Source organism: Ischnura elegans, chromosome 6, assembly GCF_921293095.1.
Source record: "Ischnura elegans chromosome 6, ioIscEleg1.1, whole genome shotgun sequence".
Classification (NCBI taxonomy): Eukaryota; Metazoa; Arthropoda; class Insecta; order Odonata; family Coenagrionidae; genus Ischnura; species Ischnura elegans.
The window spans coordinates 25,736,831-25,757,405 of NC_060251.1; the positions used below are offsets into that span (position 1 = coordinate 25,736,831).

At 40.6% G+C, this 20,575-nt stretch overlaps 1 protein-coding gene and 1 pseudogene across 2 annotated transcripts; both read right to left on the reverse strand.

Annotated features, from left to right (window-relative positions):
- Positions 1-297: 297 nt before the first annotated feature.
- On the reverse strand, positions 298-20,185 carry LOC124160495 (thioredoxin domain-containing protein 3 homolog). 2 transcript variants are annotated; one of them, XM_046536352.1, is made up of 6 exons: positions 19,458-20,185; positions 18,626-18,797; positions 10,958-11,280; positions 8,593-8,967; positions 5,259-5,580; positions 298-724 (listed from the first exon to the last, which is right to left on the reverse strand). In XM_046536352.1, the coding sequence occupies exons 1-6, from the start codon at positions 19,764-19,766 to the stop codon at positions 513-515; spliced, it is 1,713 nt and encodes a 570-aa protein (XP_046392308.1). In that variant the 5' UTR covers positions 19,767-20,185; the 3' UTR covers positions 298-512. The 2 variants fall into 2 exon arrangements, with proteins under 2 accessions (XP_046392308.1, XP_046392309.1); XM_046536353.1 differs by having other exon boundaries at positions 18,626-18,794; positions 19,458-20,183.
- Positions 12,420-12,532, reverse strand: LOC124161623 (annotated as a pseudogene).
- Positions 20,186-20,575: the final 390 nt, after the last annotated feature.

Genomic DNA, 20,575 nt, shown 5'->3' on the forward strand with positions numbered 1-20,575 from the left:
GTAAAAATTTGTAAGGTCCTTAAGCGGGCCGGTGAGCTAAAATTGTCTTTAAGCATTCCAGCAAAAACTTGAAGAGGTTTGCAGTTGACTCCATGGTCCGGGAGACCTCCTGGCGACGATCCAAGCGTTTTATAGGAAATGGTCCTTTTTAGGGCCTCGAAGGCCTTGTCGGGTTGGCGGGTTCGTCTTCCCTTGGTGCCGGGGTGCCCTGGCGTTGATTCCGATGATTTCCGAAAATTTGCCCTCTTAAGGTCCGGTCCGGTGGGAGATTTTTTGTAACTATTTAGGAGACCAAACTTCTGATGAAAATTAAGGCTCTCCTTTCTATCTTATTATCAATAGTGAAATTACAATCCTTTGACAGGAAAAATGACGTTGGCAATGTTATTTCATATACTTATGCCTAACTCCACTGAGAATAGTATTTTATTATTTGTTTAGCTGACAAAATTTTATTAGGTACTTTAAATTGCTCGTTTTTAACATCGTTGAAAAAATAGCAAGGAAGTATTTTAATATTTAAGAAAGTGGGTAGTTGCTTTCTTGCCCGTAGTCTTGCTTGCTCCTCCAGGGACACGGTGTTTCAGCCAATGAGCGAACCAGGACAACGTGTTATCCGGTTTTTCCTTGCATAATGTAATTAATCCGTCTTCTAGAACTTTTAAAGATTTTTCGTCAAGAATTGAGGTCATGTCTTGGATATTAGGTAGGGGATCCACTATCACTGAAAAATATAAGGCGATGAAGTAGGTGATTTATTTATTTAACGGCAAAAACAGAGTTAAGGCCTTTAAATTATATAAACAATGATAAATTATGTAAATATGGTAAAAACAAAAATAAAAATAATCTCATGTGGCTTTTTTTAAATCCACGCCTTACCCGCAAGTGAAATGATAATGTACAACCATATTTCATTTTTTTACACTCTAAGGAATGACTGGCAAACGGCCTATTTCCTTTTGATTCCAATATAAATTCGAATTCCAGATTTATCGAATGGTACTTTATAGTACTATCGAATCGTATCGAATAGTAATAGTACTATCGAATAGTACCGAAAACCAGTACTTCGTAGAGAGTATCTTATAATCATGTCAACAAAGCCTATGTGCATTTGAGCATACGAAGTTGCACTACTATTCAGGGGAGGATCCAGGATTTTTTTCTGAGGGGGCACAAGTATCTAACAGGCAAATGGTCTTCCTTTACTCGGCATTAAAAACAAGATACAACAATTACTGTCCGAAATATTCCATTTATTTCTATATGAAAGTTACCACTACGAAATTAAATGATTGAGGCTCCATAATACACAAAAGAGGGTGAACTTAATGGTAACACTATAAAACATTTTGTCTATTTTTTAAGCGTCTGGGGAGGCACGAGCCCCCGCACTCCCCCCTAAATCCGCCTATTCTACCATTTATTCAGTCAAGGAAAGGATACACAAGTTCTCGTTTTCTAATTATTAAGCGATTCCCATTTCATACTAAATTCTATGACCAGCCATGGCACAATAACTAAATTCTGCATCTTATTTTTACTAGGCTTAACAATTACCCGAGGATTGTCGCACTTTGAGAATGTGGCACTGCGGTTAATACTTAGGTAGAATGTTCACACGGTGAGATGTGTTTGAAACATAAGTGCGGGCTATTTTTTGTGTTTCATTGTTCATTTACAAAAAGATACCCAAGTCAATTTTTCTAATTTACATAAGTTTTACTGCGGTTGACATATCCTAGAATTTTTAATTATTTGAAGACGGTTAAAGATTCTGCTATTGATTTTTCAGGTGGTATGAAATTATTTCCGGTAATTTCAGCTTTTTACCTTGCGTTTACTGATACAAGCCTTTTTAGCTATTAAAATATAAGACTTACGGTACTTGATTTCCTGAATTGGAAAACAATTTTTAACCGAATTCTTAGATGAATGTGTAAATACCTCCTAACCTCAGGTGGTAATTTGAGGTTATCAATAGGTACTTCAGCACTCATTTCCAGAAAAATACATAGTTATTTAATTATCTCATTTACCTGAATTTTCCATTCAAAGCAGGTTATGAGGGAATTTAATTATAAATAGAATACAAAATATGTTAAGGCCTTTAAATATTTGAATTATTTACGATTAAGTGCTGCTTAGGAAGAAAAAATTATCTTATATAAATATTACTAATGACAGGTATGGAATATCATGTGAATTAAGTTACAATGAAACCGGTAGCAAATATTCCATGAATTGTATGATAAGTAAATAACCTTAAAAGAAATCGGCATTCTTTTCAAGTCTATAAAGTAAATTTATCTATGTACCTGTGTTTTTCAAGTGGAGCAATCACACTATTCCATGTATATGTATTACTTTCAAGGGAAGAATGATAATGCATCAATACATTAGCCTCCTGTTTTTCGATTCAGCTTTGAATGCTGGAAATCTCGAACTTCGATCTGAAGATGCCTAACGTGGCAAGCGCTAAACTATTCTCTTTAAATTTACCCAAGCAGCTCTGCCGAAAAATAAGTAGTACTTTCAAAAAAAAAACATCAAAAGCCTTTATCCTCTCTGCTATCCCTGAGTATTAAGACCAAATGATCTCTTATAAATCAACGATCGCTTATTGGGTTTTAAAATGAAATGCATCGCTCGTTTATTCATGTGTCTACTTATTGCATGACAAATATTTTTATATTATTATTATTATTATTATCATTGTGCGCTCGAAAATGGAACTTTACCGCATTCTTCTGGTTGCCGCATGGATGCATGGGATTTGCGGCTTTTAACATCGAAATGGATTGAACTTTTAAAATTACTGTGAAATTCGTTCCTGAGGCCACAATGGAATCTATACTATCATCAAAATAGTTTGAATGCCTTTAAGCAGAAGCAGGAATACACGAGATTCAATTGGTCTTAGTTTCTTTGCTGTTAATTGAATGAGCGGCTTCTGAGGTATTGGTCTTCGAACGGCGATACACTGAATGCACTGCTATACAATGAAAACTGTACGTCAGTATAAACTAGACTGCCTAAAGGAGTACCCATACCAATCTGAAGGAGCTTTATTCATGTTACCACTTGAGGCCACATGTTAATCGCTTTTCAGACATGTCCGCAGCGCACCGATCAGTACATCACCATCAATTTATTCTCAATATTTGCAATAGTGTATTTTCGCTCTTCAGGAATACCATTGAAAAGTTAACATATGATGTATTTCATTATCGCGAATATAAATATCAGTTAACATCTCTAAGCATGGCTCTTTTCTCAGTGAAGTACGGATCGCTTTAGCTACAGCGACGCGAAAGGTGACAATGGTAAATCTTCAGGATTACTGTCAAAAGAATGGTGCGGTTTCAGTTACTCATTGGAAGATAGTTGGTGTATGTCAGAAGATATTTTCAGTGGTTGCCAGATCCCTGCTCGAGTGCCTTGAGGAGGGCACTTTAAGTGCATCGCTACGCCCATCGGGTGAGATGTTATGCCGTGGTCCCCTTGCCGCCTTTAGTTAGGAGTAGGCTAAACTAGACTCTCTCCCTCTTGTGGAGCGACTAACTGTGCACGCATTGAAATTTACTAATTATGTAAAAGACTCTTTGAGACGCGACAAATATGAAAAAAAATTTACATTGGAGAAGGAATAAAAACTTTGTTTTTCCATATGGCGATTTATTTTGTCCGGCTATGAGTTCGTTACAGCGTAAAATTTTCACCCTGAAAATGTTACACCCTAAAGAAAGCATGGTCGGATAAAATAAATCAGCATGTGGAAAAAGCAAAGTTTTTATTCTTTCCACTGCTACGATAACCAGGGGTGCCGACTTACAAAAAATATTGGGGGGGCCCAAACCGGGGATCTTGCCCCGGGAAATTTTATAAGTAGTGAGTTTCAAGTTTTTAAGCATTTTAGAAGAGTCATATGATCAACATTAGAACCCTGATAACTCGAATCTCGACATCTGGACACTCCGGGGAAAGTCGACAAGCCAGACACATTTTTTCCTCACATCCATAAGGAATTTTTGAGGGGGCTCCGGCCCCCTCAGGCCCCATGGAGTCGGCGCCACTGACGATAATGGATTTTCAGCAAGTTTACTATCACTAACAAAAAACTGAAACGGTACGTAATTCTGTTTTTATTTAAACTATATTCAAAACAGCACCTTTCTGTTATTATAACCCAGTATTTTAGCTAGCAGCGAATCACAGTATTTCTAGCGGCCGTTTGGTGACTCCTCCATTGCAATATTTGTGATTTGTTTTATTTCGAAGCGGAGAAAGCTCCTATTGGTCGGTAATTACATCTACATACTACCCCGCAAGCCGCCTAAAAATGCGTGTGGCAGGGGGTGTTAAAAGCAAATGCTCAAACAATATTACGACTAGCATTTATTAAAGTTCTGTACGGTTCAGGGGAAAACGAATTCCCACATCTATCCTTCGGTAAAATATCTCTCTTATATTATCGCTTCTATTGGACTTGAAAATATAGGGGGGCTCTAAGATGATACTCTCTGTGCCGCTCGAAAATTTATCAATTCTCAATTATTCAAGCAATCTAAGCCTTGCGCGCAGCCTCCAAGTCTCTAGCGCCTCAGGTTCAGGCTCAATCACTTATGGAGCGTTGATTTTAGGACCCTACTTGATCTCCCACACGATGAATCGGTTGTCGCCGTCAGTCAAAGTCGCTGGAAGTCCATTACGGTGCTTGTTCAGAACAGCTTTGGTCTTCCCAAACCGATTTACTAGGTCGTACACAGTTGACCGATGTCCTCCGACAAATCCCACTCTTTGATTCAGTGACTTGCACTGATTATGGAGTCTAATAATGAGCTTTAGTTCAGCTTCAGTCGTCTTAGTTGCCAATCGTCTCATGTCTGGCAACACTTCAGGTCACCGCTCGACCAAAGCTACCTCTCGCTCCGCCAGGAGCCAGAACTGGACCGCGATGCCACTGGCGAGCTCCGAGAAACGCGTGTAAATCGCCATCCATCGCGTAACCGAATACTTTTTGCGAGCGAAAGTTTACATATTCGACAATTGGACTCAATTTATAGCAAAGTAGTGCCATTTTCTCATCCTTTCAATTTGTAGACCTTTACCAGAGCAGTAAATGGAAAATCTTTATTCGTATTGAGCCCGGAGAAAAAGTAAAACGGTGTCAAAATAGTAAAAGTGGCTGGAAACAAGTACCGTCCGAATACTTTTTGCACTCACTCTAAGTAATATCCATCTGTCTCACTTACTATTTGGGAAGAAGAAGTGTATTTCCCTCTCGGCGTCCTCAAGCGTATGGCTTCCGTGAAATGCGTTGCGCACCTGGTTGTTGGGGTCGCCGTACTTGGCCCTCAGCGTGTCCGGGAACAGTTCCATGGCCTCCGTCACGTCCGTGGGGCCCATCCGCTCCCGCCACGCGTGCACCGTGCTCGGACAGTGGGCTGAGCCCAGGCACAGCACCACTATGGGGCCCGAGGACATGTGCTCGATGAGACGGCGGGAGAAGGCCTTGGTCAAATGGTCCCCGTAGAACAGGGACGCCTGCTCCGGAGTGAGGCGGATCCTTCTTTGCTGCAGGAAGCAAGAGAATTTTTTCTAAAAAGATCTGCTTCCAATAATTTCTTTTATGATAACCAAAATTAGTGAAGGGGGTACCAGGGACATATACGTTGGGGTTAATGGGGTTGTGGGGCCACGGCCCCCTCGAAATGAAGAAAATGTAAGTACCGTTTTGTTAACAATTAAATGAATCGTGCGTGGGAGCACGGCCGTTGACCGCTTAACGCGAGGGCATTCAAGGATACTTCTTCGCATATAAAATACTTCATATAAAGTTAACTGTTAAAATGTCATGGGGTGAACATTTGGTAGTGAACCAAGAGGGGCCACCCCCCTGAACTCCAAATGAGTATTGATGCGCGATCCATACACTGCTGGGACCTTTCACTGACGGAAGATTTCGGGAAATTTATCTCGCATGACGGAGAAATAAGCAATTGTAATTATCGGGACACTCACTCAGTGGATGGAATCCAATTGTTGAGATTCAAGGATCAGGGAAATGGGGAACATGCATGAAATTTTTTCATCATGCTAGTTAGTTTCATTGAATAGAAAATTTTCTCACGAGTCCAAATATATAAGCCAAAACTCTCCTAGTACTCCTCAAACGTCAATAAATGCTAATTAAAAATGCTAAAATATCGTTTGAAGTCACGTGACCTGAAACGCCTTTTGACGTCATCGCACGGTACACCATTCACTTCGCTAAGAGAGTAGAGTGGTAGAGCCTTGAATGCAAGATATCGAAGTAATAATCTTCGTCGAGCTTTGTAGTAGTCCCTAAAAGGACAAATTGACTTGAGAGGGATTTAAGAAAGCAAAATACCTCAGTTTACTTTTCGTCGACTTCCTTATGGCGGCTGATTTTGCGAAAAACAGTGATTGCTCCGTCACTAGCGCGACGCGGGAGTAAAATAAGGCTGGTAAATAATTATGCGATCAATGAAAATTATTATAAGAACGTTTTTAAATATTTATTTATTGTCCATTAAGATTTATTATATCCATTGCTAGCTGAAAATCTATCTTGTGTAGTTACCTACCATGCGGAACTTTTCCCTAATCGGCCGAAGTTGAGATCCAGATGATCGTGAAAAGGTAAAAAAGTATTTGATGGACTCAGAAATAAGTTTCAAGTACTATTTACGCTGTAATTACTCAAGTTCCTGTTTTTGAACAGAAACCCAATGCAGAAACGAGACGAAATTTTAGATTTTGCGTTGACATGCAGCGAACTTGATGGGCATCACAGCAGCAAATACTTAGTTTACCTTACCAAAAGCCACATATTTCTCGTATACTCCTTATTTTTCCCCGTGGTTTAATCGTAGTCAGTATTTATTCTCCTGAATAGCCACCTTCCTTTATGTATATAATCCTACAATCGGTGGACTATTAGGTACATTTCTAGGGTTATTTACAAGGTGAAATGAGTGATACATCTTAAATTAAAACCATACGGTAATCCTGATTCAAGGGTGTACTTACGTTGAGAAATATCCAGTTGAAAATGTAAACAAAGTATTTAACCCTATTCCGTAGGTCATCAACCACTTTCTTCTCTCCCTTTGGGGCACAAGCAAAAACCTTTTCCGGCGAGAAAACAGAGGTACTTGAGTGGCGGGGCACTAAATACGATACATATGGTTTTCACACGTTTGTCTATTGAATATCCATGCTACAATACACTTATTCCACAAACCAAATGATGTGGGTGTCCAGCGTAGACCGCAATCTGCAACCAACTTATTTTCATTTAATCTTTCCAAATCTCTCCAAACAATCCCCTTTATTTGTTTCAACAACGCCTTGGCAACCCAAAATATTCGAAACGTCGGCAGCCATGAAGGAGATTACCCGGTGGAGAACTCGAATAGCCTTCACTACCAAAATATTCACAGTCTGCATTTTGTCATTAATACAGCAATTATTTTCACCAAATTTGCATTTGAGCCCTCGTAGATCGGTTTTCTATCCACTTCCTCAGTCTGTCATTAGTGGATACCGTGCTGTGACGTCACGCTCCGATGACGTCGTGTTTTCAAGCAGCCTATGAAGATCAAATTTTAAAGACTCATAGCTCAGCTAAAAAGCATTATTCATACGCGAAATTTTCGGCGAGTACATTTGAGGTAGAGATCATCTTATTCCACTACTTTCAAAAAATTGTGCATGTTCCCCATTATAAGTGTCACAATATAAGAAAAAATAAGAATACAACAGTTGAAGTGGTACGGGCACGAGCAACGAATAAGAAATTAAATAGGTACTCCCGAAGCAAAAGCTTGAGTGGATTCCGGAGGGAAGGCGACGGAGAGGCAGGCCAAGCAAATTCTTGTTACATGGGGGCATAAATAAATGTCTGTGGGATTAATGGGAGGCATGGATATTGGGAATCTGAAGACTTAGAATGTCATACACCGATACAATATACAGGCTTATCATAAACGAATGGTGCTGTTTTGAACATAGCCTAACGAAAGGTGCCAAGGGAAACACGGGTTAATGTCCCATTCGACGAACGAATATATTAATGCTTTCAAAAGACGGCGTGAGACAAAGAATTCGATATATTAAAAAATTTCTGCTAGTCTGTTTTAATATAAACAGAAATGTTGCAGTTTTGAAGTTCCCTTTTCAAGGCATTCAAACATGGATCAGGCAGACTCTGAAAAATCTCTGCCACCGTTGGGATATGAACCCCGAACCAAGTCGGCACCTCAGTAGTAGGCAAATGTCGACACCGGGTTTTCCGACTTTTTAAGGGAGTTATACGTATATAGGAGGGAGGGAGCACATATTGGAATATATTAATGCTTTCAAAAGACGGCGTGAGACAAAGAATTCGATATATTAAAAAAATCTGCTGGTCTATTTTAATTTAAATAGAAATGTTGCAGTTTTGAATATTTCATGTTCTAAACGGCACCATTCTTTTATGATAACCCTGTATATCGATTCGTGTTCTGTGGTTTAAGGTTGGCTAGTAGTGATTTTGCAAGGTTACTACGGGTAGCCTACCTGCACGATGGCGAATCCATATCCCTGAATCTCGTAGATGATCTGATCGGCGAAGGCGTAGGCGTCCGGCTTGATGATGGCAAGGGTCCTGCGGCCTACGTCGCACCATTTCGCGCTCGGGTCGAGGCCGGGGACAACGCTGAAACGGCCCGCGAGCAGCCGAGCCGACTCGTCCCGGACGACGACTTCGAATCGCTCGGCGAGGGAGTCGTACTCTTCCTGCGCGATGCGACGGAACTCGGCGGACAGCTCATCGCTCATCTCCATGTCCTCCACCGCCCTCAAGTAGCATCGCTCGAGCACCTTCCGCTGGTACTCCTCGCCCATCTCCTTGGCGTGGCGCATCATCACCCTCTGGTACGCCTCACCCAATGCCTGCCGGTGGGAAATTGAAAAATAAAAGAACTAGAGTTTATTTCAAATGAGGGGGTGCAAAACCAGTAGGATGGAGTACAAGTTATTTCTTTCTAATAAGAGTTAGTTACAGAAATTGATATGAGAAACATACAAAAACTTCCTCGCCAAGGGATTAAAGTGAGTCTCTCTTTTGTGTTGGCATTGAGTAAGAAATCAAATGCACGAATAAATATATAATTGATCTCGTTCGTTTCCTGTACCCAAGTTCTGACCCAACTCTGCCTTGAAAAAAATATCACTTGCACCCCTTAGCTTCTCGCCCCCTAAATATATTTGCGACTGAGAGTCAGGCCAAATTTTTTTTGTTTGGTGATGGCGGAGGGCACGAGACTTCCAGAAAACCAACGAAAGTGCGATAGGCCGAGCCTAGCTTCCAGGAAATGCGGTCGCTTTCAGACCTCCGTTGTAAACGCTTCGTAAGTTGCTACATTGCCAAATGGGAAGAGGGTTTTTGAGACAGTCTTTCGTTTCCAATCACTGGCAAATTCTTTGGAAAAATCATGACAAGGCCCGCGTCCCTCTATTTCCATCCCACATCTCTAGTGCCGTAGGTCCCAACTCCTACCGTGACATTACTCGAAGCATTCCGAGCTTGCACGACTGGGCCAGTCGCAAAGATATTTGAAAAGCATTATGGTCATCATTAAGCACGCACCGAAATAATATATCTGAAGGAGAGTAGTTAAGAGTGGACGATTTCCACTAGTGTTACTTCGCAGGAAAGGTGAAAATAAAGTACGTCAATCTTAGGAAAGGAAGGAAAATTCCAATAAAAGTATATGTAAAAAATTAGGATTTCAATTACTTTGAGAAGAAGAAGGAACAACTTTATCGACCATATCATAAGAAACGCTGGTCTGACGTAAACAATAGCTGAAGGGCAGCTAGAAGGGAAAACTGGCAAAGGATGTCTTCGGATGAAATATTTGAAGTAGGTGATGAGGAATTTAAATAACAAGAATTATTAAATTGTTTAAAATTTTCGCTAATTGTAGAATGGAGTGGAGATCGAATGCTTTAAACTTTTGATAAAATTCGGATTTTTCATCTCTAAAATTATGGAGGAGTCGATAGGTAATTCGGCGAAAAGAAAGGACAATCGATTCTCACTCTAGTCAGGGCGAATGATGTGAAAGAAGAAAATGCGAAAAGAGCAGGGATATTGGATGGCGCTAATAGTGAAGGGTGTATAACAGAATAATTATAAACGCGTTGGAAGAGTATCTGATAGAATAATCAAGTGGAGAGCTTCTTCAAATCAATCTTCGGATAGTTGTGAGGCATTCCTTTAAGCGCCTCCTCCCAAAAATTTCTCCTTGGAAAATTAAGATCCGGACTTAGCCGCAGAACTCAATGAAAGGAAGTGGCACAACGGAAAGTCGTGCAAAGGACGGCAAAAATATTTCCGACTCAATAAACCGGAGACTGTAATGCTGGAACACTACCCGGAACCTGTTTTCCGTCCTCCCTTCCATACCTGACTTCTGACCCTGCATTTCAACTCTTACGTCGTAGTCCTGCGGGTGATTGCACAGGTTTTTGGGAGTCCAGAGTAGTGACATTCCAACCCAAATTCCGCATTCTTGAGATTTTGGAAATATATTGCCTATATAAACTTGATTTTTCTTCTTGGTTTTGCTGGTCTTTGTGGAGTTTTGTCTCATTTTTTTGTCACCGACAGATGGACAGTTCTTGTTCCCGACAGCGGAAACGAGACTCGAGGGCGGGCTCGCGGGGATACGCTTCTGGGACGAGGTCTGTAATCTTGTTCTCGACGGGATGAACATTAGTAACCTCCGGTTAGAAAAAGTTACGCCACAGTTGACTACTTATGATCATGAAGGTGTTGATGAGCTATCAGGCCAAAGGAAAGTATAGCCGTTCATCGCGCAATCTTCGGCTAAAGACGTCATGAGAAGAACGAACAGGAAAAGAGCAAAGAGCTTACCTTCCAGTCGCGGTCTTCGTCTCCGTGTTCCTCCACTATCCTCTCGGCTTCCGCATCTATTATGGCCACCAGTCCCTCCACCATGCGCCGCGTCTCGTCCATCATGAGTTCCTTGAGATGCTGCATCAGCGAGTGCAGGAACCTCTTGGCCTTCTTCTCGTTCCAGTCCAGTCCCTCCTCGTCGCTGCTGGAGGAGTCGAGCCCCATCAAGGCACGGCGCGCCTTCTCCTCCTCCAGCCGCCGACGCTCCTCCTCCTCCTCGGGGCTCAGCGCCTGCCCGTCCGCCTTCCGCCTCCAGCCACCCTCGCCATCAGACTCCCACTCTGCAAAGGGCGGACCATGAAGAACCACCCTTTAAGCCTCGTTCACATTACGATTGTCCGAGCGATCGTCCCAACGATAGTTGGCTGAACTAGCCGTGTGAATGCATGTCCTGACAATAGTTGACTTAGTTCCGAAAGTTGCCACTTTACGATGGTTAGGCGCTGGGAGACCGGAAACGGAAGCGACAAGAGAAAGACGTAGCTCGTGAAGCTCTATTTTTTTCATGGATTTGTCCTAGGAAGGAAGAATATGGGCGGAAGAAAAATTATTCGGTAAATACACGTTGAACACAGTAATATCTTGTCCCTGCATACCTCAACAGCTTTGCTAACCGTCAATTTCCCGTTCACTTTAGATGTCAGCACTAGAGGGCAGAACAGGTTTTAAAAATCGTCGTGTGAATGCACGATAGTTCCGACAATCGCTGGAACAATCGTAATGTGAATGAGGCATTACTGTAGACCCGCAGCCCCTTTCCTGGATGGATAACTCTGGCCATAGTTAAGACCATCGCCGGATCTAGGATAGATACAAGGGGGGGGGCTGGGCGGGGAAGGTTAGGGATACGTCCCAGCAGTAATGGAGGTCCGAACAAAATTACCATTTTATATAGACTAAATTGGATACCCAATGGGAGCCAAGCCCCTCTCTGGATCCGCCACTGGTGAAGATCAATCTAGTAACTCCAATTTACGGTTGACGCAAAAAGGATGATAGGATTGGCAGATGCCCTCCATTCAAAAAAGAGTTAAGTTTTAACATCTGAAGGCACCAGCTTTGATCCTTGTAAAAATTTTCCTAACATTTACATATAGGGTGTGGTATTGTTTTGAAGGATGATGTCTTAGGCAGGTTGATAGTAACATACAACGATAAAGTGAAATTTGGTGTGTAAATTGAAGGGGATAAGAAGCTTACTGCGATCGAAAGTTAGCAGAAGAGTCCCACTTGAGGCTGTAACGAAACTCACCTTCCACTTCTTATTTTGTGTTACCCTGGGGTACAGAAATACACTTAATTAAGAAATAACATGCACCAAAATCACTTTTTACAAATTATATCCAAAATGTATTAAAGAAGACTAATTGGGCCCAATTTACAATATGATATTATACAAATATATTGCGTGATTTCCCTTTCTGTTCCAATGTGCACAATCAAAAATTGTCTATACATACAACTGAACTCCCGCCATGGAAATCTTTGTGAAAAGGCGAAAGATTTATACGAACTGACTTGAGTTCTGCCGTATCTCTTCCTCCGCGATCTTTCTCTCTCGTAGGCGCCTCCTTTTTCTTTGCGTCCTTTTCTTCTTTCTGCCGATCTTTTTAGAACACATCTCTCTTTTAGCTCTCTCAATACACCACTATGCTAGCTTTTCTCCCGATATTTTTAGAACACGTCTATCTCTTAGGTCTCTCTATACACGACTATGTTAGTTTTTCTTTCGCGTCCCTCACTGCCATTATTGCCTCCTCACTACGATTGTTAATTTTAATTTATTTAAACAAACCACATGGCGGTTTGTTTTCAAGGCATATGTCAGCGAAAAAAAAGACCCAGAGGAAAACGAGCGCTTCCGTTCACACTATACCGGACAGCAGAACATTTTAAATGTTATATCATAGATGACAACATCTGCTTTAGAAAATTATTTATCAAATCGTTTTGAGCGTGTCTCTTATTTTTAATTGGATCTTTTAGCTGTTATTGGATAAGGTCTTACTTTGGATTTTATTGGGAACTTTTAAATTATGACATAAGCGAAGCTTTTCATCTGATAAACGACTTGAAACTATAATACCATTCTCCTATTTCTCATATCCTCATCTCAGAAAATGTTTGGTCACGTCCAACACTAGCCTATAGATATACTAGATATACTGACCTTTGACCTCAATGCAAAAGTCATTCTCTTCCCTTACAACCCCCCTTCCTCTCTGCACCACATCCCTTTCCCATAAGCATGGGTAGATATATTAACGACTAGCCATTTGAAAAAAGTTGTATTTTCTCTCGAAAGGGACACGATAGAGTTGAACTGGGTTAAGGATGTGCCAAAGAAATACTGTGTGGAATTTGCCAAGTTTTCAATATATTTATTCAGCTATGAGCAAGTTTCACCAAGTACACTCGCAAATAATTGAAGATATACACCCGATATTATCATTTACACATTTAACAGGATGTGGTTCAATTATTTATTTTACTTAAAATCATTTTGACATTATTCTTAGAACAAATTCTCGTTTCCGTATCATTATTCAATAAATGAGACTTTGTATGAGGCTATTACTATGACTTCTGCAGACAAACATTCATCTTTAGCGTGAAGTGGGCTTCTTGCATTCCCTGGATGACGAATACTGATCAAGAGATCGCATTTAATTTATTAATGGAATACTATTTTCTGGCCTGTAATGCAAAATAATTTCAGTATAAATGTTCAAACCAACAAGATTATGTGCTATGTGCTTGGTATAGTCAATTATTTGTAACAAGTGAGGGTATACTAACCGAACATTGGTAAATATTTTCTGATAAATGTCATTTTATACGTGAAATGATGAACTTTAGAACGACAATTAGTTGAAAGAACTTCTGCTTCAAACAAAATAAATTTCTGATATCAAGTTCTTAAATTCATACGGCTTACATATTTACATTAACATGGCACTAATTTCCACTTCATAGAGATTACAGTAATTATTTACACAAGGATGCATTTGATAAAAATATTTTCATTTTTTCATTGACGAAAGTGGAACCGCAAACGATAGTGTAACGGTTAAACCTGTATAATATTTTATTAATTAATGTATATTAACGGTTAAGGTAGAGTAACTGCCTCTTAATTAATTGAACTTACTCTTTCAGTTCACAAGAAAGTACTTCCTAAACTGTGCAGTTCATGGAGCACCAGAAAAATTCAAATTGGCGCTTTTAACTTCATAAGAGCCTTTGAGGGAGCTAACCAATAAAAGAGCTTCCCTTTTCATGGCGTGGTATGAATGGAGCGAGTTGTGAGGCATGGGAAAATGCTGGAAACCGTGATAACTAGAAAGGTATTTGGCAATCATTCATAAGTACAAAGGTGAACTCTTTCTCTTTATCAATATTCTATAAAGCAGTATGCTTTCTCAATATTATCCACATCTTATAATAGCGATTGAACCACCTTCCATGAGGTATTTAATTGGTTGAGCGTTTTAGCAATCATGCTTTGTTTGGTGAAACAAAGAAAAAAATTACTTCCATTACAAATCTAACAGTATTTGTGTAAAATTCATCCGCGTTGGATACAAAAATAATTCAAATTTCTCTTTATAAAGTTTTAACATGAAATGAGATAATAAGAAACTACAAAGTGTAGAAATCTGATTCGTATTAAAATTAAAATTTATGAAGTGAAATTCGGAATATTTGTTAATTTGTTACCAATATTGTTAATTACCCTTGAGGCATTCACGATTATTTTTTTTCCATCTCCATTTAGATAGGATAAATCATTATCGATAGTGAATAATTTTGTGTGAAGGATAGTAAAATTGAATATTGAAACGAAGGTCGAAAAGAATAAATTAATAAAGGAATAGTTTACGACGCAAGTAATGTTACCTTTTCCTATGCATAACATTCCTGATGAAAATCGTCCACTCTTTTCGGGGTTTAAGCGCAGGCCCTAATATAGAGATTCACATTTTAAGCTGCCAATCCCACTCCATTGAAAGTAATCAGAGAAAACCATCGTGTGTCTGAAAAATTGGATAGTTGCTGTATGCTCAGAGCAAAGAAAGACACAAATGCTGTGTGTAGAAGCCCAGTATCAAAAACCTGAGGCCAGCAAGGAACTTCCCCAACTTAGTATATTTATGAGAAATTATATCATTAGCAGATGAAAACATTTTAATAGTTTTATCGAAATCCTAATACTTATTCTTCAAGAGAATGAATTTTTATTTCGAATAAAATCTCCAATCGTTATAAACATGCCAGCTTCAGTGGCGATGGGATAAAGTCCTCACCTGCCAAACAAGAGGTCGCAGGTTCGTGTCCCGCCGGGGTAGGTTGTCCCTATCTAGGCCACAGTTGTTCGTAAACATGAAATTGTTAACTTAATTAAAGCCTTCTCCGAAACACCATTGCCAGTCGTTGACACTGCACAGGGTGTCCAACGGAGATAAATTTCGCAGGTTGCTCCATAGGAAATAATTTTTTTGGCGGAATAATATATTTAGTGGAATTTTCAAAATGCATCTTACGTTTTCCGCATTCCGTCATTCAACATTGAGGAGGAGGATCGGCACTCTTGATTCTGCAAATACATTATCAAGCAGGGGTGTAACAGCCCCCCAAAACGTAAGGGGGTGCAAGCTCCCCTCGCCTCTCCCGTTATTTTACCCCTAGATAATATAAATGGGGAAATAAAATATTTTCTGAGCTCTGTTCTGTACCAGAAGGCGGAGAGTTGGGATTTTCAGCTTTTCCACATTAAATTTTGCGTAGCATTTAAAATCAGAGCGGAGGCGAAAATGGAAATAATGTTGAAATTAGGGCAGTGTCCGCGCGCTCTGTAGAGGGCTGGCCCGCCCGCCCCCACAGTCGTGCTTGGGTGGGGAAATGCCCCATCACATTTTTGCGCCCCCATTATCAACCACCAGCACGAATATTACATAAGAGGACCCTCAAGTTGGCCTCTAAATGTGTCGACAACCAACGCGCATTAAAAAAGTTTACAAATATCGCCACTAGCTGCTGCTTCATAGGGGCTTTTCTTACACGATTTTGAGCATCAGTCAAGCATCGGTATAGCTTCCCGTGAACGGGCCAAGTTTACGCAACAGACTTGGACCTAAAAACATTTTTTTACGGTTAATAACACAAATAGCCAACAACTGAATGCGTATAACTTTTATTTCATTGACTGCTTTATAAAACCACAATGCCCAAAATTTCTTAAGCTAAAACGTGAGAAAATTCATTGAAAAAAATCCGCGTAAACGTGCTCCGATCCACCGTAGGTAGATTCAATAAAGAAAATGTCTTTCTGACAAGCAATTTTGATACTCATTTATTACGTAGTTTTATTGAATTTGTATCCTTACTTTATTGTAATAAATTAAATATGATTAAAAATGATACAGCCGCTCTTGATTTATAAATGACGTAACTAAACTAAGTATATTGATAGCTAGGCGGTACGAAGTTCGCCGGGTCAGCTGTTAAGGTATAATTAGGGGTGTCAACAGAAATTTAAATTCATGATGTTGTGATTTATCAAATTAATAACTCATCAATGCTATTCCTCGCAATTACAAACATTATAAATGAAAGTGAAAAAACTTTGTGAATGTCCACAGTATTTATTCAAGTATTTTGTACCTGATGATAGCGATGAATCGCTGAAACGCGTCGTACTTGAATAAATACCTACTGTGGAAATTCACAAAGTTTTTTCACTTTCATTTATAACAGCAATATGTTCCACAACATCTCGCCAAATACCGTTGAATACAAACATTATACCGCAAAATATTGGAAAAAAGTGGATCGCATTGCACTCATCACCGCCCCGCAGACATTTCTGAAAACCGATTAAAGTGCGACCTAAGTTGCAGCAGAAATTAGCATTCCTCCTTCACTAACACTGGAGAGGTTAAACTGGTCCTTTTTAAACTTCAATGGTCATTTTTCCCCTGCGTGAGCTATTTCTCACATTCATCGCCGCTGAAGAGGTGGTATATATACTCACCGGCAGCTGGCCCATCTACGGGTATGTAACCTGGTCAATTTTGAGAGTCGTTGTCGTCGTCAGAAATCAGCATTCGATGGGATGGAATTGGGCCTCCTCGATACAGTCCCCTAGACCACTAGCTATTGCGACTACGATTGCGCTGCTACAAAATGGCTTCAAAAGCATACTTGACTGCCGCAGCTTACGAGGGTGGTGAGAAGTCTAAGACATAGTATTCTTTGACATATCGATAACCAAGTTCTAACAACACGTATCTCAAAATTTGGCCGGTCTGAGTCAATACTTCTAATACTGTTAATAAAGAGATAAAATGCAAGCAAAAAACAATTCTTTGTTTGCAAATATATGCTTCTTTTTCAGTTTGATGTATTTTTGGTTTTTAATTACAATTAAAATTGTACATATACAATTTTTAAAAAATGATTTTTTTACTCTCCTGAAAAGTTGCTATTTTTGAGATACGTGTTGTAAGAACTTAGCCATCGACATAGTATTTATCATGGACAGTTACGGATGAGGATTCTAGAAGACCGGAGACGTTAGAGATTTGTGTCTTCAGAATGATACGGAGGGTGAAGTGGACGGAGAGGAGGAGGAACGGCGAAGAGCTGGATATGGTAGATGAGGATAGGCAGCTTCTAGATGAGAAACGAAGGAGACAAAAAGTATGGATGGAGGGAGTACTGAGCGGGAAGGGGATGTTGAAAACAGTGTTGTAGGGTAGAATGTTGGGCAAACGAGGGACGTGAAGGAAGAAAATGGAATTTTTTACAGAATGAAAGGGGATGGGCCTAATTGTGAATTGAAGAGAGAAGTCCATGAAAGGACGGGAGACTGCTAGAATACTTTTTGAGTAATCCATGGAAAACTTCCTTAATCGGTACAATAATAATATCTGTTCAGTAAAGATTATGTCTTATACGTTGAGGATAGAATCTTGGGTAAACGAGGGAGAGGAAGGAAGGAAATAGGAATTTTTTGATAGAATGACAATGAGTAGTACTGATTGTGAATTTAAGATTGAAGTCCATGAAGGGAGGGTGGAATACCAGAATGTTTGCTATTTAATCCGTGGAAACCTACCTTAATCGATGGAACACATTAATAAGGCGCGACCGTAGTTGGACCCCCTGGTCGGCGCACGATAAACTTTTTGAAAAATATGTAAAATTACTACAAAAATACAATTTAAATAGGTACATAATTTTAATTGTTCATCAAAAAGAAATAATGAATAAGAAATTGATAATTTTACAGAAAAAAGCAATTAATTTGACTTCGATTTTGGACGATGAAACCTTTCATTCACCAATCTAACACATACTTTGACCGTATACAGGCAACAATGCGAAATATCCGCTAGAATATTTCACCTCTTTTAAAAAAGAATCATCCAAATTCTTCTTATAATCCACAGATTCCATCGAAATCATGCTTGAACGTTTTATAGATGGGTCACTTCGATAAGAAATCCGGGATTTGTTGAAAAAAATGAAGTAACCATAACGCGCGGCGCCAATTGGCGAATTATGGGTTCCAACTCCGGTTCACCCCATTAATAATAATGGCATTTACGTGACTGCACTTACCGTCATCGTCATCGATCCACGTGCCGTCGGGCCCCCAGTGGCCCTTGCGCCCCTCGCCATCTTTGCCCGGCCCCTCGCCGCTGTCCCCACCTTCCTCCTCGCCGCGACGCTTCCTCGCCTCCTCGTCATCCTCATCGCCCTCGCCCGGCTTCTTTCCGTCCAGCCCGCCCTGCTAACACGGTCAGAGTGAACAATTTCAGTAAATGGGGCGGTTACCATTGCTATAACACAAAAATTCGATAAAGCTCGACTGTCTCCGCCGAAGCACCATGAAGGCCGTTTCACACGGGCGCACGTCATTGCGCAATCTGACGCATGTGCGAAGGCGCAATCAAAATTGCGTCGCGTAAAGCGGTGAATTGCTATAACACATGCGAGAATGCGTGGATGCGAGTCGGAAAAATAGTCCCTGCTCTAATTCCGAAATAGCATCCTCGCGAGTTCAACAAATGTTCTCAGTGCTAACCTGCGCAGTGACGTGACCCATATAGAACGGCTTTAAAGGCCGCATTACACGGTACATGGAATTGCGCAATATGACGTACGAGCGAAGGCGCAATCAAAATTGCGTCGCGTAAAGCGGTGAATTGCTGGAACACAAGCGAGAATGCGTGGACAAGAGATGGCAAAATTTCCCCTGTTCTAATGTCGTTCATACAATCGCGCAATTCCACGCCATTTTAGAAATTAATGCAGCTCTAACCTGCGCAATTGCGTGCCCCGTGTAAAACGGCCTTAAAACATTATACTAGATACATTGACCATTTTAGAGTGTTCTTTAGGTTATGGAGATATGTTATCTCCATTCTTTATAGCTTATGGTAGGACTCACCTCGCGTTCCAAGGCTCCGGGCCCCCCAGTCGAGAGGAGGCCCTCAAACCAGAGTTGCATCTCGAGACCCTTGCGAACCATCTCGTCGCGTAGCTTCATCAGCTCAGCGCGTCGCGTCAGCATCTCTTCTCGCTTGAGCCTGAGGGCCTCCTGCTGCTTCTCGATGTCCTCCGTCTCCTCGCGAAGGGCCTCACTCATCTTCACGGCCTCCAGGCCACGCGCCCGATACTCCTCAACTTTGATCTTCACCTCCTCCATGCTCATCGTGGACGGAGCCTCGTCTGAGTCATTATGCGCCTCGCCCTCCATCTTGTATCAACTTCTACTCAAAACTGCTGCGTAAATGTCTATGTTACAATTATCACTGCATAAATCTCATTGGTACGTTATTCTCGATCAAAATCTTAACGTTCAATGTAAAAGACAAGCATGGATGCCATGGGACTGATGCTCCTTGCCTTTTGAATTGATACTGACGGCAACAATTGGTGGACTGTTCGTTGGTGTTTGTAAACAACGACGACGTATCACTCTCTTCCGAGATAGAAAACAACAGAAGACAAAATATTATATACCCACGCAATGAACATACTGAGAAGTATGTCTGCAGGAAAGCAAATAATTGACCATTACTTATCCCTTGGGTATCACTCAATGAAAAAGGACTTAAATGAGATCTTCTTTCAGGCGAGCGCATAGCTGTATTGACACAACGGTTCCCTTGAGATCAGCATAGTTAAGCAATGTTGTGTTCAAACTAAGGTCAGTAGCGGACACGAAAAAAACTCAAAGGAGGGGGGGGGGTGGGGCGCAAGCGATATCTTGAGCTATCTATACTTATATCGTAATGAAAATTAAATCAAGCAACGTTTAAAGTTTAATTAAGTTTTGTTTAAACTAATTCTGTAAGAAAATGCCATATTATGATATAAAATATAAAAAAGTTACGATTGTGGTTCTGCAACGTTAGGCAACGCGGGCGACCCCGCAAAGGGGGAGGGGCGCCGCCAAGTGTATCCGCTACTGCTTAAGCTTGAATGGGTGATCACACATACTTTAACTGTGATTCTCTTGTCTGCGAATGGCGAGCAGGGTAAACATGGGGTAGACGGTAGGCA

Bases quoted from the DNA above. Each gene is read 5' to 3' on its own strand.
- LOC124160495 (XM_046536352.1), bottom strand. From the start codon at position 19,766: ATGGAGGGCGAGGCGCATAATGACTCAGACGAGGCTCCGTCCACGATG. The intron at 18,798-19,457 runs GTGAGTCCTACC...TGACCGTGTTAG, and splicing joins CCGGAGCCTTGGAACGCGAG to CAGGGCGGGCTGGACGGAAA. The intron at 11,281-18,625 runs GTAAGTGCAGTC...CGCCCTTTGCAG, and splicing joins GTGGATCGATGACGATGACG to AGTGGGAGTCTGATGGCGAG.